Genomic DNA, 26,683 nt, shown 5'->3' with positions numbered 1-26,683 from the left:
TTCCTGAGAAAATATTATAAATTACAGTAGAAAAAAGTGTTGTAATAGAAAAAAATACCTTTATAAGCAAAGTAAATAGCATTGAAAAAGATGACAATAGAGACGGATCCACAAGGACGGAAGATATGTGAGATCTGTGACAATGACCGCTCACTGATCAATATTTTGGACGTAGATCAACCCAGTCCGTCTTGGGAACCCATACCATTGCACTTTTAACTTGGCATCAGCAAAACCTACGGCATCTATATTTCCTACAATACAGTACACAATTACAGTACTACCACATCTAAATAGTAAAGGCAAAAGTCGTTACCGTATAATCAGCAGAATCTGACCTACATTCCATGCTTAACGAAAAGAATACATCCGAGAAGTTCTACTATGTGTAGCTTAGGCTGTCTTATAAATTTCTTTCGTATTTGTCTGATTTTTTTAAAGATTTGTGTTCAACACTAAAGTTATTTTAATCAAGAATGTGGTCAACAGAAAAGTCAATATTCTCCGTTTATCGATATGATATATTGTGAATTTTTGTGGCTTAGAACTCAGATTGCTGCGAATTAAAGCGATGACAGTCCTAGAGAGGAAAAAAAAACTTACGAGAGAACCTATTACTTAAGCTAAGAGGTGAGCAGAATGAGAACAATTTGACTCTGGGGAGCTGTGCAGAAGGAAACGAACGGCTCCAGGAGTCCACGAGATCATCAGAGGTGTAGTGACGGAGATCATGAACACTGCCGTCCACCTCCTCGGGAACATTGTTCTATATGCTTTGACCTACTCTTTAAAAAGCTAAACATTTTTGCAAGCAGATGAAGAATGCGGTGAACATGTCGCCATATTCACCACGGAATGCTTCACATTAGGATAGTCTTGATTCACGCGACTAAGGAAGAAGTTTCGCAGTTCTGCCACAATCTTAACTATTCAAAAGGACGGATACTAAAAAGAAACATGAAAAAAAAACAGAAGATATAGTATGGTCGAACATGTGATGCTGATGCTAAAAAGTGCTGGATGCGACCAAATGCAAAGTTGCTCCTTTTCACGCGATATCGAACCGCAACTAACAAAACGACGGTCACTTCTTTGCAAAAGCCCCTTCAAAGGGTTCACCGGTCTAAAGTCAAGAAGTCAGGAAGTGGTCTTGGAGGGAACTGTTAGGTAAACTATTAGTATTATTATTTTTAATGTCTTAAATTTTCCGGATTATCTAATTCACTAAGTTACAGTATTGAGTATTCAATAGGAAACACCCTTTACGTCTTTCCACTGAGAAAAAACCTGGGCATGTGAGAGGGACAGATCGAATTTTGGCCTCCACATTGATCAAGTCGTAGATCAACGCAAAAACGAATGATACATGTGAATTTACCTTCAAAATTTCTTTTTGTTTTTCAAAACCTTCAAAAAAAAAAGTCAAATTAGCCTCGAATAAACCTGTTCTTAAAAAGCTTTTCGAATAAACGGTGCTTTTTTCGTTCTTTTAAGAATTTTTATCTCTCATAAAAAAAAGAGAAAGAGTTAAGAAAATGTATGAAATCACGACGACTACATACATATAATGTTAGAATAAGCGGAAACAGAAGGCTCGATGCTTTCCAGGAATGCAGCAATCTTCTGTGTCATCTCATTAAAATTCCTTTCTTTTATAGACGCTCTATCGTTGCATATCGATTCCAACCAGCTTCTTTAATATGCTTTCAGAAGCTTATTTCGAGTTTTTTTTTCAATTAAGAATATCAGATTTGCTTAAAAGTAGACATCCTCTTTTTCTATGAACATGTATTAATTCCATGGAGATTAATATGATTGCAACAGTTGTAAATAAGGCAAATAAAACATAATAGTTCTTTGATTAATTGATTTGATTTGATTAGAAGCGGAGGGTTCCCCTTCTACTTGGAATCTCCAACCTGAGAAAAGGTAGAAAAATAACACTAACAGCCGAAACTCCATACATATATGATGATTGAGGAAGTCTTTAAGAAGTTTGTAATGATAGAAGGATGAAAAGAAAATAGAAATAAAAAATACTAAAAGTAAAAGGATAAAGTCACTGGCATATCAATCCACTTGGGACGCTCCAACGCGTTTTACTGGAATTCGTAATCGTTGAGGTTTTGGAACGCGCGCTGGCCTATACAATGGATTGCGAGGGCCAGCCGATGATCAAGTCAGTGTTTTTATCCTCCCATACGAGTTTGGTACCAATTTATCGACCCCGGAGGGATGAAGGGCTTGGTTTGCACTGGAGCGTTTTCGAACCCTTGACCGTGTGACTACAGCCGACTCTAACCGACTGCGCCACACCCGGTCAGGCTGGGCGTCCGCTGGGGAGTTCATGGAATCTACCGTTTCGAACTGCTGCCAGACAACACGACAGTTACTGCCGAGGTCTACTGCGCTCAACTGCAAAGACTGCCCGACAAGATCCGCAAGGAGCACCCGAAGCTCGACACCTGGAGCTCGGATGGGAAGTTCTACCGCACCCACCGTACAACCCAGTCCTGGTCCCGAGCAAATACCACCTCTTCCGATTGCTTCAGCATCACCTGGAAGAGAAGTGCTACGATGATCGTGACTACCTCGAAAATGACCTTCAGGCTTTCTTCGCCTCCAACTCGCCGGAGTTCTACGCCAAATTCGCCGCCGTGATCTTGTGAGAACTTGGCAGAAGGTTGTCGATGTTGTGTTGTTTTGAAATGTTGCCGTATTTCGGCAGATACTTTCCGAACACCCTAATACAGTCATGCAGTCCAGTTTGCCTTATATTAGGAAGTGTTGCTCATATCTTTGATATGACGATGAAGGGACGGTAGGTCTTAGCGCGTTTTGCTGGATAAATCTCCTGTAGCTGGTATTGTTTTCTTAGAACACCACCTGGCCAACAAAACTCATCCAAGAATTTGATGAGTCCACTCTAATTCTGTTAAAGTTCCCAAGGAGACCAGAATCTGCCTACAGTCATCAGGCTGAGGTGTTCTCCCGGCTGATTGGAACAAATGAGAAGTGTTTGACAATGAGTTCTAGCTTTTATGTGAATATCACAAAATGATCAGTGTGCTCGAGAACGTATAAAGGGGATTCTGATGACTTAATGCGGACATGTTCGTATCCAGGCACATACCAATTCATTAAGGTGTTGAAGTCTTCCCTCCTAGTTGGTGAGATCTTTTGAGTGAACAAGAGAGGAGTGAAGTTGAAGGACTCAGAACTTTCGATAAGTCAGTTCTCTTGGAAAACTCATCTAATATCCATACAAGAATACATTTTCTTCCCTTTCTGAGCCTACTCTATCATGTGATATTCGATGAACGCACTCAGCAAATTTCTTTCCGTTGCCCTGTTGTCCAGAACGAAAATCCCGGATTTTTCTTGTTGCGTTTTCTTTGAGCCTTCCCTATATTGAGTTCATCGCCTCAAGATGTTTTCACTACCTGGTTCTGTTACACAATTCTCCACTGATCCTTTACCAACTAAGCAAAGCACAGAAAATATGTAGGTTCAACTGAATGAGTTAAGAAATGTTCTTTGTGCTACGGAAATTCCGATTGTTATTCTTCAAGAAACTATGACCTCAACGGATAAGTCAACTTTTTCAATCATTTCCGTCTTATTTTTTCTGTGTTCTGTAATAATTTATTATCGATGAAGGAACTTTCGTCATAGTAAAGAATTGCTGTGGATTTCACGTGAAAGCAGCGAACAATTGCTGTGTATCAGGAAAAAAACTGTCGGCTAGACATTAGAGGATTTTTATTCATATTAATGCTATTATTTAATAACCATAGGGCGGGTGTAGTGTAGCGGTTAGAGGTTCCGCTGTCTTCACAACAGCAGGTTCGAATCCGCCCTAGTGCTCACCAAGCCTTTCATCCCTCCGGGGTTGATAAATTGGTACCAAACTTGTCTGGGAGGATAAAAACACTGACACGACACATCGGCTGGCCACCGCAAGTCATTGTATAGGCCAGTTACACGTTCGTAAACCTCAAACGATTCTGAAATGAATTGAACGTGGAGGCGCATCCCAAGCGGATAGATTAACGCCAGACACTTTACACTTTATCCTTATAGAACAGAACCAAAGTTGATTTAGGTTCGCCATCCACTAAAGTTTAGGATTAGTTAAACATGAAGATCTACTCAATGAAATAGTACGGTATGTTACAAGAATGACAGTTAAAGGATGCAACTTACGCAACAGTTGCGTTGAATGTTGTAACCTCTTCATCAGAACAAGAAAGCACATTTCAAAGGAAGATTTACGCTATTCTTTCAGAGATTTCGCAGTCTCTACGAACTCAGTCATTTATCACTCATTAATCAGTCGTTAATAATCTGCTGAGCTCAGAAATAAATAACGAATTTAGTTGAAGATTTTATTGCCGTAAGTGCTAGATTGTTCTTGGGAAAAAATTACCACATTAGGATCCAAGTTTAATCAAATTTTATTTACACAGGTATTCTCAGCGACTAAAATGATGGTATAAAATGGAAAAGAAGCAGTAATTAATAGTCGAATAGTTCAGAGTGCTAGACTCTCTTTTCAACCGTCATTCAGGACAAAACATTGACTTATCGAAATTGCGTTAACGCAGTTAAGCATACATTAAAATCAGAAAAACTAAAAATTAAGTAGAGAATAAGACTGAATAAATAACGATAAAATGGAAAAGTAGAAATCAAATTCTCATCAAAATAAAAAATACCTGTACCTTCAGAAATCCAGGGGAAATGCAACCTAAGACCAGCAAGATTAGCAATATCCCAACTCTTTATCTGAAAGTGGATCCCAGAGCGAACATACTGAATATGCGGGATGAACGTAGCGGTTATTGTCGCCTACTTTTAAGCAGCGTTTTACAGAAACTAAAAAGCTGAGTTACTCTTTCTGTGGTTGACATTCACTCTTCACCTATTGAGAAAAACTGCTATCCGAAGAGTCTGTCTATTGACACTAACTTTCAAAGATTAGAACTTAAGTGTGAAAAAGGTCGACTTTGCATAGTTATTCCTTTCTTTTTATTTAAGTGGGGCATAAGACCAGGATTATTAACGACAACGACACTATTTAGGCTAACGTTTCTGCGTATTGTTCTTCTCCAGAGTCTGGAAAGTGGAAAACATTCGCAATGTAACCTCCTAAACACCTCAACGTTAGCCGAAATAAGTGCCGTGAGCAATTTTGGCAATTTTGGATCTGTGCTCCACTTAAAAAAGAAGGTCAGATTTTACATGCTGCTGATTTTTGGAATATCTAAATGTTACCACATCAATAGAACTTTCTAGAGCTAACGACCTGTTAAGAGAAAAATTTGACAAAAATATTTTCCTCAATCGCTTCACGTAGGCGTTACTTTTGTCTTTCGGTGACTGCTCTTACCCATTAATTACTTCAAAGCTTCAGAAAAACAGCACTACCGGCAGTTCTAGAGGGAATGCATCCAGATACACAAACAATTTTGAGACATCCTTTGAAGAAGGAAGTAGCTAAACCAATTCCAGGATTTGAAAAAAGAGTAGGAAGTGCTGTAATCTCAGAAACGAGAAATACTAACAGAGACTTGGTAAAAAGTAGCTCTTACGACTAAGCGAAAAATCGAATATTGAATTACCTGACATCTTCAGCCTCCGGATTTGTTGTTTCTTTCAGCTCCAAAACATAGCCAACCTAATCAGTTTACTTTGTTTTCCAATAAATTTAGAGGCGTACACTCTTAATCACACAAAGGAAGGTCATTATTGCCTTCCTATTGCTAATATATCAAATGAGGATCAAAAAACATTCTAGGAATATCTTTCCCGGATGCTCATATAAGGCAACTGTTGCTGATTTCTAGATCGACACATGTAAGCATTTTGAGGATGGCAATCCGAAGAAGACATTAACAATTGTTTACTTTAGGAACAACTCCACCTTTTTTTCTTTTTTTTTGAGCAACTGCTTCTTTCGTTGATTTATCAGAGACTATTGGACACGTTACGTGAAAACGATCCGAGGATTTGACTATGTGTTTAATTTCTACTGTATTCACGGATTCTGGGACGTGATCCGTTCGCGTTCTTCTGCCATTGCATCACAACGATGAAACTAGCATTCTCAAACTTGTAAACAATAGTCATGCTTACATCGTAGAAATTTATTCCCAGCAGAAATGTTGACTACGGTAAGATCGTCGACTCCAAAAGTCATTCATGCTGCTGAAAAAAAATTACCTCTGGCTGTGTTGCCGTTGATTTTCATTATCGTACCGGATGAGCGGGAATTCTCCACCGCTTCATCTACTTAAAACACCGAGAAAAGTCACAGAGAAGTAGAAAACATTCAACATTTAAAATTATCACTCCAAACTTGCCTTATAGTCAATTGTTCACGTTATTTCCTCATAGGAGCGGGCAAAAAAAGAATAAACAACGGATGCAGTGACTCAACCATCGTCGCTCCCATAAGGGTCACGATACTGCTCGAAAGAACTTAATTCTGCTCAAGCTGAACCTCAACTGAAGCTCAATCATTTCACTTTGTTTTCCAGTAAAATCAGAGGCGTTACACTTTTAGTCACAATAAGAGAAGGTGAATGCTCCCTTCCTATTCGAAATATATTAAATCAAGACCACAAAAAAATTTACGCATGTGGTTTCCAGATTCTCGTACAAGACAACTGTTGCTCTCTTTATTAACTATAAAACTTTATAATTAACACTATAAAACATTTATTAATTGTAAAACAAAATTAGAACGATAATTTTGAATGCTAAGCATATTCTTCCCTCTCAAACAGGCTGCTATAGATAGAGGATTGAAAAATCCCGCTTTATCTTATTCCGTTTATCCCAACCAGGTCAACGACAACACATCCAGAGAAGAAGAAGTTTTTTTTTTTGAGTCGTATTGATAATTGCAATTTTACATTGAAAATAGTAGGGCGATTAACATCTCATTGCTATATCGACTCAAGTTTCACTGAATTAATTCTCAGGAGTAATTTTAGCGTTTTTCGCTCATTCATCCTGCCATAAAGTAGCCTCCGACCTAAACTCTGAATCATATGTCCCCCTTTCTTCTGGGGTAAAGGTAAACAACTTTCATAGATTAGTTAATTCATTTTATATTGTCATTTCATATTATTATTTTTTGTAATTTATTTATTGTTATTTTATTTTTATTTTATATTTATTATATTATTTTATGTATTCCATTTTATTTTTAATATTATTTTTTTATTATTTTATTTCAGTTTTATTTATTTTCAATTTTACTTATTATTTCTCATTGGCCACGTCTTTGTTTATTTCGTTGTTTTTTTTGCCCACCCCCTTCGAGGAGAAATTTTTGCATGAATGCAACACTTTGATTGTTGATTCTTTCTTCTGCTGTAAAATAAGTGTTCTTTGAGAGCTGAAGAAAAACACTGAAGAATAGAAAACCACATGCTTCAGTGCGCTGCAGAATATCTGACTCAAATCCCCAAAGAACTTGACTTCACTGCAAATGACTTTCATTTCCATCGCTAAAGAGCGCTCACTTCTTCACCTTCATTCTCTTCAGGAGCAGAATTTTATTGCCGAATAAAGCAACATATTAACATAGCTGCAGTGACAAATAAATGCATTATTCTCAAAATTTCATATTTGATTTTTTATTCTTCATATTTTTATTCCATATTTCAGATTTTACTGTCGAAAAATGACAATTTGTCTCTCAAAAGTATATCTTGTGACCAATATTTTTTCTTCTGAAGCCATAGGTGTGAACGGTTCTTCAACAGCGATTGGCTTTATCAGGCGGTCCTTTGCCATTTCTGTCTCACGAAAATACTACGATCTACGTCCATATTCATCCTCTAGAAATGTATGTTCCAAAATTTTGGTTGAAAAATTTGAACATGTCGTATACAATCTCTATAATTTTATTTAATCGTTTTCGTGATATGATCTCACGGTACAAAAACTCAAATATACTTAGATGTTAGTTGCGACCGCGATATTCAGTCATTTTTGGGAAGTTCATTATTATTGTTACTTTACTTAATTATTTATAATTTTTTTTTCAATTTTTTTTTGCAGGAAAATCTTTGTTGATTTTTAGAGCAAGTAGAAATCAAGATAAAACTTGAGCTAGCATAGGTCAAGAATTATTGAGTAAATAACTTTTTTATTTGGCTGTTCAGTGTAAGGTGCGTAAGCCGATTTAAAACCACATTATACGACAAGTATTGGAAATTACTTGAGAATATCAGTTTCTTCTACTAATCGAAAATTTACATAACTCTTTAGATTTGCTTACTTATATCTAGCTTCTGAATCATTCCCCAATTACTGAACAAGAGAGAAACTGGTTAGATGAGCGAACAACCAACATAAATTACAAGTTAGAAGAACTTTAGTAAGCAATTTCGTTTAATCCGAGGGAAAATTGAATGTCAGACATGGACGGGACGACTACTCTTTATCTAAAACCGTTTTAGGACCTCTTTTCCCTCACCAAAATATTTTTTTCTTCAAATGAGAGTTAAATAGCGTGCTGAGAAGAGTGCTCTGTTACTGAGCGCAGATATGTAGCGGGTGGTTTTCTTGATGAAATATTTTAGGCAAAATTGTCAGAATTTCTTGGAATTCCGTAGGCGTTCAGCGATTTATCCGAAAACCTCTTCACGCTAAGAACTATCCATATAGCCAGTTCTGATAGTTAGGTGGGGTGTTCACCCGAAAAAAAAAAACTGAAGCTACAAGTTAATGCAGCAAAGAATATTCATAAACATTTTCTATTTGAATATATGAATATTTGAATATATTATTATTATTATTATTATTATTATTATTATTATTATTATTATTATTATTATTATTATCATAATTATTATTATTAATCCTTCAAAAGCAATTTTCATACAAATTATTTGCGGTGATTTAATCCAGAAATGTCACAGATCGAAAATTCTCCCAAAAATATGGTAATAATTCACTACCGACTACCTTAATCGCTGAATTTTAATGATTCAAGAATGGAAGTGAAATATTTAAGAAGACATCGGATTCCTGGAAACCCATAGAACTGGAAACATCCAAAGAGATTCGAATTCTTGATTTGCTTGTTGTTCTCTTTTTTTTGTTTAAAAACTGTTGTATAATGTTTTTATGTTCCATATAAAGAGCATTTTTCAAAGTAATTCAAAGAATTTTACGCAAAAACTTAGCGCTGACTCTCTTATGATGAAATGAACGATATCAGCTATGATCCGAATGAAAATTTTCTATTCCACGAAATTCTTGAAAAAGCGAAGTTTAACCACTAGTCACGCAACGCCGGGAATAAGAAGGAAAACAGCTGTTACCCTGAGGACAACTAACAATCTTAAACGAAGAAAGTCTAACGAGGTTCATTTTTATCGCAGCCATATTTGTGGAAGGCTACGGCAGCGACGCAGGTATTATGACGTACTACGTGGAATTTCTATGTTATTTACGTAAAAGCTTAGCCACACGAAGCGAAAAATCACAGAGTTTCCTAGGAATGATCCGGAATAACTTGCAGTAATGAACTTGTGACCGCTAGCTCAGTGCCTCTATTCTTATTATAGCCAATAGTATAAACAATAGGGATGTGGGGAACCAGATTTGCATCCTGAAACGGAGCTGAGCGGTAGATTATCTTGACCTACACAAATAGAAAAGCCATAATTCCTCGCCACCAGATCCTGGAAGTACTCTTCATATGATTAATTTAGAAAACCGACAAAAATAGATATTTTGCTATTGGCGATCATCTTAGAAACCACGCAACAATTGCAAGAAAAAAATACGAACGAAATTCTCGTAAAACGACAATGATAATATTACCTTGATTGCTGCATAAGTTACTGCGTCGGCGTTTCCCCAAGCAGTTTTTTCCTCTACCTCGCTCTCCAGAAATTGAGTTTAAAAAAATTGTAGTTCGTCATTCTGTCGAATTAACTGATGTTTCACAACAAAAAATTAATAGTGGATATAAATGGGACTCCAGTAACTGCTTCTCAGAAGTTTCAAGCTTATCCACCCAGTTAGATGTCTGTTACGAGGCCTTGAGAAATGAGCCGAAATATGTAGGAAAAAAGAAATTTTAAGGGACTCTCATTTATTTGTTGTTTTTAGCTTCTTCAACGTTCTCTTGCGATGTGATTCTTTGCAAAAATTTCATTCTTATCCCTGTTCATACTTTTTTTTTATCTCTGAAGCACTTTTTTAATTTGTGTTTCCTTATCTAAAGAAAAAAAAATAATTGTAATGTAAGAAAGAAGCTCTTCTTCCGCTGGTCCTCATTTTCACGTTTTTAACAAATTTGGAAAGTTGAAAAATGGATCCGAAATTAGCGGATTTTATATTTCTTCCTGTAAAACTCAGTTCTTCTGTTTATAAACGAACAAATACCATAATTTCTTAATATGGCCCTGATTAGTCGAATAATGGAGTGATTAACGGAGTTTAACATCTGTTTTCAACTGAAAGTGAAAGTTCAAAACTACATCGTGTTACGTGAGAACTCTGAACGCGTTCGGATCAGTGTTCGAGCATTTTCAAGGTTATCAGGTGACACAATCTGGCATAGTTATGAAACTCAAAAATTCTGAGAAAACAATTCTTAAATTCTAATTTATGATCGCTAGGATACTTGGAACGGTTAACGCTTACCGAAGGGGATTTTAAGTCGAAGTAAAATATTCCTAGCGCGGTTAAAATTAGGTATTTTTAAAATTTTTAGACTGAAAAATTCCAAAACTAACTTTTAAAGTTTTTCCATGAAAGTGAAGAAAAAACATGGTATTCTAAAAGATTTAAAAATAGCAAGGTTTGTGAAATTCGTGATGCAAGAGAAATACCAGGAGAGGATATCCGGTTTAATTTTTAGAAAGAAATTTTATTTCAGTGGGAAGAAAACCTTTTAGTCTAATATCTCTCTAACGGAAAGACATTAGTTCGTTTTTCTACCGTAATTTTGCAGCGCTCGTGATTTACAAAGAACCCTGTGGAATATCTACGAGATTAGGAACGCATAACGAGCTTCAGACGTCTACGAACAACTCGTCATTAGCTCAGCAGCCCATTCTTTCAGCAGCACACTGCACCCTGAACACCGCACTCATCTTCTCTCTCTCTCTTTCTGTAAGACGTTCCTCTCAGTGCTCGATTTCTTAGGGGGAAGAACAGGGAAGGAGGGAAGGAAGCGACGATGTGGTGGAAGGCGTGGTGCGACGCATTCGTCGCCTTGCGCGCGCAGCGTCAACGTCCTTCCGCTTTAGCGTTCGTAATCATCGGCGGCGACGATGCCATTTCAAGTTTTCGCGCGTGTGCGCACGCACTGATTCTCCTCATTGTTTACTCGTGGTTGGCTTTTCTGGAAGCCCCTTTGCAGATCGTCTTTTAGGCTTACGGCTACGATTTCTCGAATCTTGCTTTCAGCGCCCGCTATGGCACGGCACATATCAGAACGTTGTGGTTCTGCTCTTCATGATTATTTCCACAATAACTTTCTTACAGTACACAATTTATCTTCAGTGTTTTGTTTCAAGGCCACACACATTGTTTGCGTTCTATTTTCTGCGCTTCTTCGCCATCCAGCTATTGGCACTTGGGATTTATGAGTCCCATAGCGGATAAAGCTGGCTGTTGAGCTCGTAGCGGAAGTCGACTTCTAGGATTTGAAGAATAACAAAGCAGCATCGCAGCTTCTAGCAGCTACTCAACCCCGGATCCACAAACACATGATGAATAAAAGATGCTGAAACAATAATCGTTTGTTTTGCTCAACAACTTGCTTTCTTTGGAATATAATGTATTTTTGTATCCGTGGACTTCCGCGTTCGAGAGTTATTCGAAGAAAAAATCTGACATTCTCTTTTGAAATCAACGTTAAATTTGTTTTTCTCATTATATTGTTACAAATTCACTAGAGTCAATTTCATTTTTCATGCTACATATTTTATTTTATGCTGTTGCTGTATTTATCTTTTTTTCTGCCAAAGCCATTTCTTCGGTTTATCGAACACCAATGCATAGAAGCTTCAAAAAATCCATTTTGAAGTGCACTACTTCAGCTCCCAATAAAAGTTGGCTGATCCATAATTTTTCGTGGATCCCAGATAATCTATCAATCCTTACTTCCTCATCATTAGTTATTTTTCATTCGTTTTTCTCCGCTTCAAATCTAGGAGCTTTGGCGAGCGCTAATGTGGTACGAATACATTGGAAAAAATATCACTATTATTTTGAAAAAAAGCGTTTTTGCCTACGCTAGAGAAGTTGCGAAATAATAAGGTGAACCATAAAATATATGATACTCAAGAACAAAAACCCCCAGGATTCAATTCTCAGCTAATCGTATCGATTCCCGCAGCTCACTGCGAGAGTATTCCGAATCGACAGACCTGAGAAATACTTGAAAACATTTTAAATTGGATATGACAGTGTTTATTCGGTTTAGATGAATTTTCCCTAAAATAATCGAATTCTTCTAATCTTATCTCCTAGCTCAGAACTTTCCCGAAACGTTCGTGTCATATTTTTCGTTCGTTGTTCCCAGAACATATCCTAATTCTATAAGACTTTGTTGTCAAAGTTCGAAAGAGCTTAAATCCCAAAAAATGCCTCTTCGGTCACCATTACAGCAGACGAAAATTGAGAGAATTGAGATGACAGCTGCCAAAATTCAACATTCCAACATTTCGCACTATGTGGCTTGTTTAGCGCATTGTCAGGATTGACAAATGTCTTCTGCTATGCGTTTCCGACTCTTTCCGACTTTGCAAAATCAAGTCCGTTTTCAGTTTTCAGAGCTCTCCTCAAATCCATCCTAGAATATCTTAAGGAAATTGTGCAGATCACGAAAAAAATAATAGAAGTAATCCAGTAAATTGAATTAAATTAGGACCACGCATCTGGATCTGTACGATTCTTCTGCGAGAAAAAAAATTAGAGGGAGGAGTACTTCCGCTGATTTTTAGGAATTTATCTTTTCCTTTGACACTAATATTTTTCCTGACTGAACTTTAATATAATAATAATAATAATAATAATAATAATAATAATAATGATAATTGTAATAACAATAATAATAATGCAACATAATACAATAATAATACTTAAAAAAAAAAAAAAAAAACAATACTAATAATAATACTATAATAATACTTGATAACTTAAGCGCTGCACTCAATATTGAGGCAATATTTTGCTTTGGAAAACCGAAAACCTACTGGAGTTTCGAGAACTATTGAATTATTTAATTATTATATATTAACGTTATGATGAACCAAATAAATCCAAACATTAGAAATTAAAGAAAATGGAAAATTAACAGATCATTAGTCATTCACACGGATAAAAACATGATTCTTATTGCACCTCCCAATACTCAACACACCTTGCGCAGATTTAATTTGTTAAGTGAAGTCTGCGCTCATATTGTCTTTTTTTTGTAACTTTTCCAGCACTATAGGATTCCTAGAACGATAATCTGTCCTTCATTTTACTCACTGACCCCATTTGTTGTTTTGATGATCATGGTTTTATTACTGCACCTAAATGGCGGAAGAAGCGTAAAATTCCGGAAAAAAGAACTAGATGCGTCACAAGAAAAAAAACCAGAATTACAGAAGAAAAAGCGCATTACTGGTGGTTATTGTTCCCTGCAAAAAAAAAAAACTAATTTCCAGGACCTCTCCGTTGAATCTTACAAAGTTTTTTCTAGTCAAAACTAAGTATCCGAGAAATTTCTGCCCAGAAAATAAAGTTGCTTTGGCACGAAGAAGAAGAATCAATCATCAACACGAAACTTGTTGGTAACCAGATGATCTCTCTCCAGTAATCTTGTTTTCCATAGCTTAGACACCTGATTTCAATATCACTTCTTCTTCAATCTTCCGAGTTCCCTGAAGCTAAATTACCGTAGATAATTCTCCTGATATCCGTGCAGCTTCCTCTACGATCCACGGGAATTCTAAATAGTTTTGTTGCATTTTAAAGCACCATCCAGACCGCAAAGCGTTCGCTGAAATCATCCTCGAAATATTCTTGCAAAGCCACAAACGAATAGAATACTGTAGCGACACACATCTGCAGGTTTTTTTGTTTTCTGCTGAAAAATTACTGTAACTCCTGTAAATGACGAAGAAAAAGGTTACCGAGGAACTAATTGCTCTGGGAGGTAAAGATTTTTGTGATGATCTTAACTTTTTGCTAACCTTAATTGTGGATTTTACAGAAAACTTAGTGGAGTACATTTTGCCTCTACATTTGCTTCCTCTTTCATTATTTACTTCCTCATGTCATGAAATCATCAGTGTTTCCAAGCTGCAAATTTTCTTCTAAGCCATGAATTTCATTTAATTTTCAATATTGTCAGGAAAAAAATTTCTGTCGAAGAAATAACACGCAATTTCTGCTGACAGCGTCGAGATTAGGACTATAACTCCGATTATCTCCTCAACATAGTCTTCCATGGATCGATTCGGAAACGAAGAAGTCGTTTAGGGATGAGTGCGGAGGCAAAAGTGGGAAGATTTGTCGCGGCTTCGATAAAAGTGTGGGAACATGACGACTAGCGATGAGTGCGTCGTAGTAACCAAAGATTTGTAGTTTTCTCACTAAGAAATAAGATGATCAATAAAGAATAAAGTCTAGGTGAAGAGAAAATGATACTCTGTAGTCAAAGATGCACTGATGTTTTGCCGAGACAACAAGTGCTCTTCGTCCTGTAAGGATAAAGACAAAATTGAAGATTTCAAGAGCTTGTATGATCCAGATTCGGATAAGACACATTCTTCTCACTAGAAGCCTATTTTACTGGTGTCGAAAAGTTTAACAGATATCTTCTGAGGAAGTAAGAGAAGAGTGAAGTTGAAGGAGTCAGAACTTTCAATAAGTCAGTTCTCTTGGAAAACTCGTCAAATATCCATACAAGAATACATTTTCTTCCCTTTCTGAGCCTACTCTATCATGTGATATTCGATGAACGCACTCAGCAAATTTCTTTCCGTTGCCCTGTTGTCCAGAACGAAAATCCCAATTTTTTTCTTCCGTTTTCTCTAAGCCTTCTCTATATTAAGTTCATCGCCTCAAAGCGTTTGCATTGTCTGCTTCTCTTACATATTTATCCACTGATTCTTTACTAACTAACCAAAACACGGAAAATACATAAGTTGAACTGAATAAGTTAAGAAATGTTCTCTGTGCTGCGGAAATTCCGATTGTTATTCTTCAAGGAACTATGTCCTCAAAGGATAAGTCAACTCTGTCAATCATTTCCATCTCATTTTTTCTCTGTTCTGTAATAATTTATTATCGATGAAGGAACTTTCGTCATAATAAAGAATTGCTGTGGCTTTCACGTGAAAGCTGGGAACAACTGCTGTGCTTCAGGAAAAAAACTGTCGGGTAGACATTAAAGTATTTTTGTTCATATTAATCCTACTATTCAATAATCATGTCATTATTCTTGTCATCTTGGCCTCTGCCATGCAAATTTTCTGTTTTAAAATAGATTAATTATTGTGAAGACAATAATCCATTATCGATTATAGAAAATAAGAGTAATAATTTAAGAAAATACTGTAATATATAAGAAAATGTAAAAGCATGCGAGGAAAGAGAAAAATCAGCTCAAATTTATTCACGAGAAAGTAAAGCAAATAAGTGTTGCGAATGTAGATTTTAGTAGGATTTTGAAAAATTCTTTCAAAAAATAGTAAAAAAAAATATGTTAATTTCTGTGTGAAAACACTAACTACTTTCGAATTATGCAATTTCGGAAAATAGAAAACTGTAAGATATCATTCTAGTTAAAGTTAAGTATTCTGAGATGTCAGAGAAGTTCTAGCGTTCCTATGCATTTCAAAACATCTCTATACAATTCCATGGAGTAACTAAATGTAAACAAACCGGCTATGTTTGTTCTCGAATAACTCCTTTTCATTTCAAAAAAGAACCCACACTTTCAATGTATCCAACGGTTTTTATCCAAGAAAAATAGGATTATACATGATAAAGCAGTACCGGTGCAATGCAGCAAGACGCACATAAATTTTCAGCTTCCTTGAACTCGCTGCCCTCGTAGGCAAAAAGAGTCAAAGTTTTGACTCGGAACTCTTGGAAACGGCTCCTAGAAATCGAAACTTATTGATATGTTGATTTCATCGTTGAAAATCGTTATCCTTCAGTCACATTCTCCCACTGAAGTTTTCCTTCCTTTGGACATATTGTTACACTGCTGGAAAAATGTGGTCAGATTTCCTCAATCCAATTCCATGTCCTTGGATTTTAGAGAAAGCCGAGATGTTCTTCTAAATCTAGGTCCATTAACCTATTAAATAGGACAACAAAAAGAATTTGTTACATTTTGAGACAAACACCGAAAATGAGAAACCGCTTGAGAAAAACATGTCTGCGGCTCGTCACTGATGTCTTAAAGTACACATCGATGTCGGATCCTTGACTTCCGATAAACAACTAAATGCAGCTAAGTTTCTGTGGTTATACTCGTGAAGAGAAAATGACGATCTAGAGAAATGGGGAGGAAGTCGAAGGTTCGCCAAAGACAGCATTTCCCAACAATCTCTCCGCGCTCTCTCGCTTCCTGAAACCTCGGGGTTTTATACTTAATCCATGCTTTTTTTTACCGTACCTGATATCGGTGAAACTTTATCTATGGCCTGACATTGCGACAAAATCGACAAAGATCTAAAAATCTGGCTCGAGGTCTCTAGTACTATGCATATTCTATCAAACTCCTCCTCGCTCCTTGCCGAGCCTCGATATTTTTCCAGCTGCACTACGCAAGAGTCCCAAAGAGGGGAAAAAAAAATTGTCAGTTCCACAGAGAAGCGAGGCTGAGGGTGAACCACCGCGTTCCTGTTTTATCTGTTACGTGTCATTTCCCGTTCCCTTAGTATATTTTGCATTATATAAGAAGAGAAGACCAATCATAGCACTAGGAGACAGCCAATGACAGCACTGCGAGACCACCCCCTCATTTCACCAGAACGTCCAATGTTAGGACAGTAGTCGAGAGAGCATGAAATATGCTTGGTACATATTCTGCTCAAATCTCTGTTACAAAACCTTTCCATAGTTTTTAAGGATTATTTGTCTTCGAATTCAGTTCGCTACTGAGTGACATTTTTGTAGCATATCATTTATATGAGGATCTATATTTAGAGCTCTCTATTTCCCTATTTCTCGCAAAGTACTCAAAATGTTCGCAAGAAGCCCCGTAAGAACCGCTGTTTTTTCACATTCATCATCCAAGAGGCAATTTCTACAAATTCAGGAGAACTACCATCATCTTAGTGTTTCTTGGTCACCATTATCTTTAAGCAAATAGCAATTAAGAGCTCGTATCTCTCTCTATTCGAAGGATTAGTACACGTGACCAAGCCCCAGCATTTGTTTCCTTCACTTTTTTCCAATATGGTGCGATTATTTATTATTTTATTTCGTGGTTTTATTTTGTTAAGTGATTTTTGTGTGTGGGCATTATCTTTTGCGCATTTCATCATAAAAATTGCTGCGAATCGTCTTTAAATGCCAATTTTAAGTAAGAAGGTCGGACATAACCTCTACATTCAATATCAGTAACATGTTTTTAATATTAACAAATACATTTCAACACTAATACTAACTGATTTGGGTCTGTATTGTTTGCAGCAAAAAAAAATCACTGCGAAAATGTTCATATCCTTGCGTTTAACCCTCTACGTACTTTGCATAATCGCAGAAGTTCGCGATTACAATACGAGAACGAGAAATTGATCGTTGCGCTTCCTTCCTGGAACAAATGGATCGTCTGAGAAATTTCCATAGCTGCTCCTCTTTTCTAGAACCATAGAAGTTCTTTTTCTTCTGGTCATGCTCCTCTTGGCGTGTTTGTTTCGCGAAGAACAGGTGTCCTGAATCAATGCGCAGTTTTCCACGACTGACTTTTTGTTATTTCCAATGCTAATCCCTAAGTGGAGGCGAACGAAAACGGGAAGAGGGCGAAGACCTGCAGGAATTAAATTTTGGCGTCGAGCCAATATATGACCTGATAGGCGGCGAGAAGAGTGTCGCGATTCCTCGCGACTCTTCCTTGCTGTCCACCTAGTTAGAGCAGGCAAGCTATCGCCGTGCGATACTGAGCTTTTCCGGTGTTTTCTGCACTTGCAGACATTGCCACGTTACTGCATTTATTATTCTTTTTTCTCACGCACTCACAATAGAGAATAAAAAACTGGTAAAGATTCTTGAGGACTATATCATTATTGAAGAGAGTTCAAAAGTTATTCCCATGGATTAAAGAAGCCCTGAGCAAAATTCCAGCAGCTACTTGTTTGTAAATTGCTAGTTAATTTTTCTCCGTAATAAAACTTCCAAGATTCGATTTAAAAATCTTTTTAGCGCCCAATGTAGCTATGAAGCAGTATCTCAACAGAAATTTCTTTTTTTCTTCGAAAAGCTTAAAAATCTTCTAGTCACATCAGGATGTTCCACAGAACAGATCAGAGCTTCAAGAAAAATATCCATAATTTGCAGTTGCCCGCTATCAACTATTAACTATCTGCATCCGATTCGGTAGTTGAAAGAACTCCAAAGTTAACTTTTAAAAAGTTGTTGTTTTTCTTTCTTAATTGAGAAATTCCGCAACTGCTCAAAAACCGATATTTGACACAATTTATCTAGAATATATAGATGTTAAGGCCTCAAAAATTCTTTTGAGCACACATTTTTTCGGTGAAAAAGTGCGCTGTCCGACAGTGTTCTAAATTTTTAGCAGGTAAAAACTACTGGCTGTTTTTTTGTGTATGTGTAAGCGTCTATTTATTTGTTTATCTATTCAAAACACACGAAAATGTACACCAAAAAGGAGTCTGTAGTTGCAGAGTTTTGAAAGGTTTTTTGAAACGAATATACTATATGAAGTCTTCAATTATATATTTTCGATTGTAAATATTCCTCTTTCATTTTCCCCATTTTTTCCTCTCCTTCATTCCCCTCTTTTTTAGTTATAAGTGTCAGGACATGTTTTCAAAATAATCATTTATTCTGAGACGAACGAAGCCAGATGAGAAGCTTCGGAAATGGGATTTGTTTATAAACATAAATACGCGGTGAAGCCATTACAATCAAAAATAGCCATGTGGTTTGAAACCTGGGCCCATGGTAATCCCCACCCTGCGGTCGGATTATCTCACTTGACGTATTTGCGAAGGCTATCTAGCCGACGCAAAAACTGCTCGTAAGCGCTGTAGAGTGAAAAATCCTTCCCCTCCTACGAATTCCAGATTAACTGACAAGGATAAACAAATAACAAATATTCTGACAAATATTCTACGCTACAACGATCAAAGTAATGGGAAAATGAAGAGCTGTGGCATCAAATTGCTCCAATCTCCTTAAGGATAAAAAATAAAGCGTCTGACGTTAATCAGTCCACTTGGGATCCGCCACCACGTTCACCTCAATTCAGTTTTTTTACAAACCCGTGTCTAGCTTACATAGTGAAGTGTGAGGGCTAGCCATTGTGTCAATTCAGTGTTTTTATCGTCAAAATTGTCTCATAGTCTGATACCAATTCGTCTACCTACTGCTCCGTTATTTTTACTGCCCAGCATACTGTTTTCGAAAAAAACGCTCACCATCGACGAGAGCACGTAACTGTTTCCTTCGTGAAAAATTGATGAAAGCAATGGTTGGCACTAGGGCGGATTCCAGCCTCCGATCAATCATGCAGCCGCAGCGGGACCTCTTACCCACTACGCTTCACCCACCCAAATCTTCTTATTATAAATATACCTCTATTATTATTATGTACATTATATTATAAAGATTACAAAAAATACAAATTAAAAATTATACAAAAAAATTATATTATAAAAATTATGAAGGCTTGACGTGAAGTTGCTTGCGATAAATAAAACCTCTACTATAAAACAAAAGGAATTGTATAAAATAAGCGCAACGGAACATATTACACCCCGTATCATGTGATTTTATTACAAATTGATAAATCATCAACCAAAAGCGATGATCCAATGCAGAACGCTTAGTTATCGTTAAGTTTTAAAGAGATTTTACGAAGATCTTCCCAAGCAACGTAAGGATATGTAATTAATAAATTTAAATAGCATGTTTTCACTAATACTTTTGGAATATTTAGCTTTATTTCCATCTTTTAAACCTTTACATATCAATTTTGGTGCCGTCTCCACCTCTTTTGTCTTCACGCCCTCATCGTTTGTGACAATTTTCTACTATTCTACCACTCGAATATTATTGAGCTCGTTCAGCGTTCGAGGAATTTATTGGCGATTATTAGAGAATTCGATGTTCGCCCGAATGAGACACGCCCGTGACGTTAAAGGACCGTTCTATACGACTATTATTCTAAGTTGACTAACAGAATTACTTCAGAATGTTGAACTTGATCTCTGATTATCTGTACCAGCTTGCAACAATAAATAACGTATAAATGAGTTTTATTGATGTTAGTCACGAAAAAAAAACCCAGCCAAACGTTGAGATAATTGTATTTTGGGTTCGGAATGAAAAAAAGATATTGTTGGTTTTGTTAGCAGCGAAAAAATGAATGAACAATCAACACAGATAATTTTAAATTTTGAACTGTGGACATCCACGAACGAATAAAAATCTACGACTATAGGAAATGTCAATAGATTTCCTCACTGCCTATAGGATTGTCGTTATATTTATAACGTCGTCAATTTTGAGAGAAAATTGAAAAATTTGCCTCTAAAACCATTTGAAACAGCAATTTCTTTGCTATGATGAGCTAAAATCCCTTTCGCAGCATCCTTCTGACGACTTCTGGTTGTAACGAAGAACTTCTGGGCATCTCCTATTTTTACATGCACTATACATTATCTGTTTGTGCTACAAAGTAGTAAAAAGTTTTTTTTTCCAATCTATTTCCTTACCTCTATTTGTTCTCAAAAGCCATCGCTTTCTATTGTTCCTACTTTTATTTTCTTTTTCTTTCTTTTTGTTTTCTAGTCAAGAAGACCAGGTCTCCATGAATTTCGACTAGAAAAAATAGAGAATAATAAAAATAAATTAAATGAGGAATGAAAAAAAATGGTGTACAATTATAATACAAGAATTATTTTAGAATTTAATATCGCTTGACATTTTCAAAGTACTACTTCTCTTGTTTTCTTGATATGTCTACTGTATTTATTGTTCTTTGTCCTAGAAATTTGGAGCTAATTTTGAGAAACGATAATAACGATGTATTTGATCCCAGATCGCCAGGAACTTCGCCTATCTTAAATCTCTGAAACAAAGAATATAGTAAATAGGGCTCGAAATGACAAAAAAAAACAGTTAGTTCTGATAATGGTCATCATTATCGAAAGCGTTGGAAACAAAGGAAAGGAAACATTTTTCATTCCACTTTTTTTCTAGACTAAAATTCGTATCAAAAATCCGGTACATGGGATCCACCCGCTGCAGCAATAATAATAATAATAATAATAATAATAATAATAATAATAATAATAATAATAATAATAATAATAATAATAATAATAATAATAATAATAATAATAATAATAATAATAATAATAATAATAATAATAAAGTCTCGCTATTTTTTCTCGCGCGTAAAGCCTACAGAAAGAGCAAAAACAACTGGGGATCTAAGAAAGAGCACAAAAACTCGCTATTCGAACTGCTGCTTCTATTCAAGCAAAGGGCATATCTGGGAGTTCTGGGTCCCATTAGTATTACCAAAATTTGAATAATCTGACATGGAAAGGGCATGATTTGAGATGTAACGAGACTCTCTCCACGAGAGGAGTTTCCATCTTTATCTTTTCACCAGTCTGAATGTCCGGCTAAAGCCGGACTTCAGACTTTCGGTGATTTTAGCTTCGCTCCCTTCACTGATCAATGAAGGTTAATAGTAGTGGTGTTTTCTGTAAAATTAGATTTGTGTTTTTTAACTAAGCTTTCCTTCTCCTCTTTATATTATAAATTAAGGCGAAAGATTACGGCGTTTTCCTTCTAAAAGCGTTAATTCTACTTTTGGAGAATATTCGACCATCAGCTACAAACACTCCTTCGATGCAAGAGTAATATAGATACAATTCGAAAGCATTACTCGAAGTATGGGTATTCCTCCTGATTTCTCCCAATAGTTATCACAGAATGATGTTTTAACATTAAATGACGTGAGAGACATTATCCTACTGATAAAGATAACGTTCCACGTCAGATCACATAAACATCCTGCTACTATTTAAGCAGCCGTTTTCATGCGCGTTTCCACTTTCTGAGAACGGCACACTACCAACTTGAGGCGAACGAACAAAGAAATAGGCACACGAAGTAGTCATAAAGGTGAAGAGCAAAGCGTCAAGTGGTTACGGCTATGAAACGGCTGCAACCATTTACCTTTTGCGTCATGCACACTAATTTATTGCGCTTCAATGACCGGGTCCACCGACGCCGGTGGATCTGTCGCACCCCATATTATAGCAATCTGGCGCCGGTGGACCCGTCGCACCCTCTTCTATAGGTATCTGGCGCCGGCGCGCTAGTGCAACGCCAGTGGACTCGTCCCACCCCCTTATACGGGTATCTGACGCCAGCGCACCAATCCGATACCGCGGGACCCGTCGCAACCCATTTTATAGCTATCTGACCCCAGCGCACCAATCCGACGCCGGGTGGACCCGTCGCACCCCCATTTTCGAGTTTCGTGACACACAGACAAACACACATACACACACATACACACACACACGGACTAAGCTCGTTATTATATATCATGATATTGTCATACATCTTGACACAGTTTTCTAATTGTTTGTTGTCTCTTTTTTCATCTCTCAGATGTGGAACAAAATATTGTTTCATATGTTTTTTCCACTCCTTTTTATTTTTGCAACGTCTCAAGATTCGAACTTTTTTCTTTAATGTGCATCGATGACCCAACAATAAATAAACCAAATTAAACATCGGCATTTTGATCGAAACAGCTCTTTTTGCTAGCGCATCGCCTAGTATGTAGTTTTTTTGGAAGTCATTTCTTTCCGGAAAACGTGTACTGTCGCTCTTCCATCAAGAGAACCGCTTCCCAAAGTGTGTCGCGGCAAAAGAAAGAAAAAAATAATAAGAGGAAGAGAAGCAGAGCTAGCATTACCTTGTAGAACATGAGTGGGGGTCAAAAATCCTCGAGTAACGCTCCCGAAAACATCCGTTTCGCGACATTCAGAAGCAAAAAAGAGGGACTTTTCTCGTTTTTGATAGCATGCTGGTCAGAATTGAGTTGCTTGTCTTTTTTCCTTTTCTCTACCCATTTCTTTACACTTACGCAATGATCCCCTCATTCTATGTACCTCTTACTGATTTCTTTTCTATTTTTCAACAGGAACTCTTGGAATACTTCGGAAATATTTCAATGGATATATGTGTAAATTAGTAAAAACGAAGAGACCCACCCAGTCTTTTGGAACACATAATCCTGATTTCTCAAGGTGTTCACGCGGGTTAAGTTCACCCTCTGAATCCCCGATTTCCTGTTCGAAGGTCAAATTTATCCACATCATCGAGTTGTTTACTCGACAACAAACGCAACAGACGACAATAAACGTAGCGAACAAAGCGACGGATATCAATTTGACTCGCGGAATACGTTTTGTCTTCTCTCATACATGGCTCATAATTTTTGCAGTGCAGGCGCACGGTCTTTTAGTGTGCGTGTGTGTGTGTGTGCAGAGAGCGGGGCAGCAGCGGAGGAGCACTCAAATTGGGCCCATTGTGCTGCTTGTCGCGTCTCTGTCGCAAACGCGCCAACAACATGTGGAACGTCCGGCTCGAAAAAAACCATCCATATAAGTTTCATTATCTATCGTCAGCAATCCACAACAAAATTTACCGTCATAGACGATCCATTGCACTTTTGATCCTTATTTGTACATCCACAGCAAAAATCTCATTTTTCCCGGACTCGAAAACGCTTTATGAGGCTATATTGCGTTGCTGCTGCGTTCTGTTTCTTTGAGAAATATTCATTCGTCAGGAGAATTTTCCTTCAAACCCTCTAAAAACTTCAATTTCGGTTCGCTAACATACATAGCTTTGCTGCTGCCACATTTAAAAAATATTAGTTTCATCCTTCATAGTGTAGATTGGCTTGTTATTCCCTCTGCAGCAAGACATTTCTCGTCTCCGTACAATAAATTAAAAAAAGAAGTTTTCAAAGAGAAACTTTGAAGAACTTAGCTTAAAAACATTTGGAAAGACGAATTTGTGATTTGGAGCGGTAGCGTAATTAATAATAGCCGCAAGACAGCGAAAAATAAAGCAACAAATAACGCTCCAGAAAAAATCACAAATATTTAACGGGTCTTTTGAATCATACTGAGAACGTTGTTATTTAACTCTTTACACATTTCAACTATTGCGAACATAAGTATGAGCATACTGATTCGTAGAGACAGAAGATCCATGGTAAACTCCTAAAATACTCTCCAGATCGATCGAAAAGATTTGAAAAAGTCCATGAAATTAATATTCGTCTGATCTTTTTTTTCATCTACATACAGCAATTTCCCCACAAGTTTATCAAACAATTGGAAGTTATCACGATGGGCATGGAACTACCGAGCAACACGAGCTGTTGTAGGGCCGATAGCATACGCGACTACTGTGAAATTCAGAGTTGTCCATAATCGTGTATGCAGACTCACATCTCTTTTTCAAACTTATTGAAGAATTTGAAGTATCTTAAGAGATTTACAGACGTACTGGAAAACTTGTTTTCGTTCTTTTTGATTCCTCGATGGAAATTATTTCTCAAGAACACGTTCTCAAGGATTCAGATAGACGATCGATTGAAAAAAATAAGTAGAAGTTCTAACTCAGCACAAAATCTAAATACCCTGTAGAACCAACGCGAAAAAACAAACGTTTAAATAAAATACACGGACTTGATTCCTCTACCTTCTCAAATCTACTGAAACAAAAACCAAATTCCCAAATTACCAGAATTTGTCAATCTGTTTGTGCTATTTACATGAGAACTTTAAGGATTTTTCTCACCAAAAAAAGCTAAGATCGGGATCTTCAGAGTTCCTTGTTCTTTTCGTGCTTCAAAAAGTCGATATTATGTCCAAACAAAGCTTCAAATACACGAAGTTTTAATTGGATATCCATAAAATGTAACTATTTTAGATCAAGAATAATATTAGTTTTTCTCCCCTTCTTTGATTTTAACGTATTTAATTTCAAGAAAGATATGTATTTAATTAAACAGAACTTTCATATATGGATCAGTCGTTAGGACTTATGAGATTTTTTTTTCGGGAGAGTACAAATCTTCGGCGACTCATTCGTTATTCCTAGGATAAAAAAATTGCCATGAAATCATGGACAGAAACTTTCTTCAGCCTGCTTTAGCTTATCTAAAGGAATACGATGAATCCAGTGTGGCTGTTTTTCTTTCCTGTAAGCTTGTCGCTTGCCTAAACCGTCGGTTAGCGTCTGTCATGAAGAAGTGATTTATGACCGTTTCGCAATAAAATAAGCTTTAGCATCTCCAATATTTTATACCATTTTATATCGGCAGTTACTGTCACCATCTTCTTCTCCTTTTTCAACCTTCAATCCCAGAAATATACCAGAATGTCTATTTACAGTACATCAATATGTAGAGATGACTGAATTTTGAATCCAGGAAAACAGTAGTTCCCAAAAAATTACCAAAATAATGTTGTAGCTTACGGTATCCTGATGAAATGACCATCGTAACCCACATTATATTGGTGAAATAAACATTTCTTCCAAAAAAAAAGAGTTCTTTCGGATAATTCCATAATTCGATGAGGTTATCTACGTATGCATTATTCAGTGGTTCATGCAAGGATTTATCCGAATAAACTCAATATTGCACAAGGCCATACCTGAAAATTATGAAAGTATGTATTGCTGAAGTTTTACTCATCATTGTTCTGTCTATTAAAACTCTTCACTTGCCGTGGTTTGGTTTATCCTTACGTTTTCTGTATAGTTTTTAACCTCGAATTTTGACCTAATCAGGAGCTGAAACTGCTTGCTTCGCACCTAATTCAATTTTCTTTCCGAAATTGGCAGATATTTCTAGTCCTTGATCTTTTGAAGCACTCAACAAATCGAAAAGAAGGGAACCTTCAGCAAATGTTCCTAGTAAGTGAAAGCAGAATAGGAATCAAGCGACAATTTTTGCTTCTGGAAAAAAGACTCTTTTGATAATTTCTCCAACGCATCCCAATTTTCTTCTTCAAATAAACTTCTTGGAGCTGATAGAATGCTCTTTTGAAACTGGTTCACTTATATTTTTTTTCAAATTTATTTCTTTTACATAATTTTCGAGGACTTCTTCTTTGATTTTCTCCCTTTATCTTTTTTTTTTGTTTCTTTGTGCCAGTCAACATTAAGTTCATCATTGAACTCTTCGATGTCTCAAAATAACTGAACTTCTTTTAGGAACGTTTTCTCCGACACAAGAACTGATACTTCTTTCTTTCTTTTTCTGGTAATTTCTTTATTTCTCATTGTATTTTTAATGTGATATGCCGCTAAATTCATGTTTTTTTACGCATCGCTTCGTTCGTTCGGCTGAATAGAAAGTTCGTTCCTTGAATTCCCTTCTTCAATTTCAGTTTCA

The 26,683-nt window shown here is 36.6% G+C and overlaps 3 protein-coding genes across 3 annotated transcripts; 2 read left to right on the top strand and 1 right to left on the bottom strand.

Annotated features, from left to right (window-relative positions):
• Positions 1-2,235: 2,235 nt before the first annotated feature.
• RB195_008198 (uncharacterized protein) lies at positions 2,236-2,669 on the top strand (the record flags this gene model as incomplete). The annotated part of the gene is made up of 2 exons (XM_064194592.1): positions 2,236-2,247; positions 2,292-2,669. The coding sequence occupies 2 exons, from the start codon at positions 2,236-2,238 to the stop codon at positions 2,667-2,669; spliced, it is 390 nt and encodes a 129-aa protein (XP_064045737.1).
• RB195_008199 (uncharacterized protein) lies at positions 2,348-2,581 on the top strand (the record flags this gene model as incomplete). The annotated part of the gene is made up of 1 exon (XM_064194593.1): positions 2,348-2,581. The coding sequence occupies one exon, from the start codon at positions 2,348-2,350 to the stop codon at positions 2,579-2,581; it is 234 nt and encodes a 77-aa protein (XP_064045738.1).
• Positions 2,670-21,172: 18,503 nt separating the features above from the next.
• RB195_008197 (uncharacterized protein) lies at positions 21,173-23,582 on the bottom strand (the record flags this gene model as incomplete). Its single annotated transcript, XM_064194591.1, has 3 exons — positions 21,173-21,307; positions 21,478-21,642; positions 23,478-23,582. The coding sequence occupies 3 exons, from the start codon at positions 23,580-23,582 to the stop codon at positions 21,173-21,175; spliced, it is 405 nt and encodes a 134-aa protein (XP_064045736.1).
• Between the last annotated feature and the right edge of the window lie 3,101 nt (positions 23,583-26,683).

Source organism: Necator americanus, chromosome III (genome assembly GCF_031761385.1).
Source record: "Necator americanus strain Aroian chromosome III, whole genome shotgun sequence".
NCBI classification, from domain to species: Eukaryota; Metazoa; Nematoda; class Chromadorea; order Rhabditida; family Ancylostomatidae; genus Necator; species Necator americanus.
This window is presented reverse-complemented; position numbering and strand designations above follow the sequence as displayed.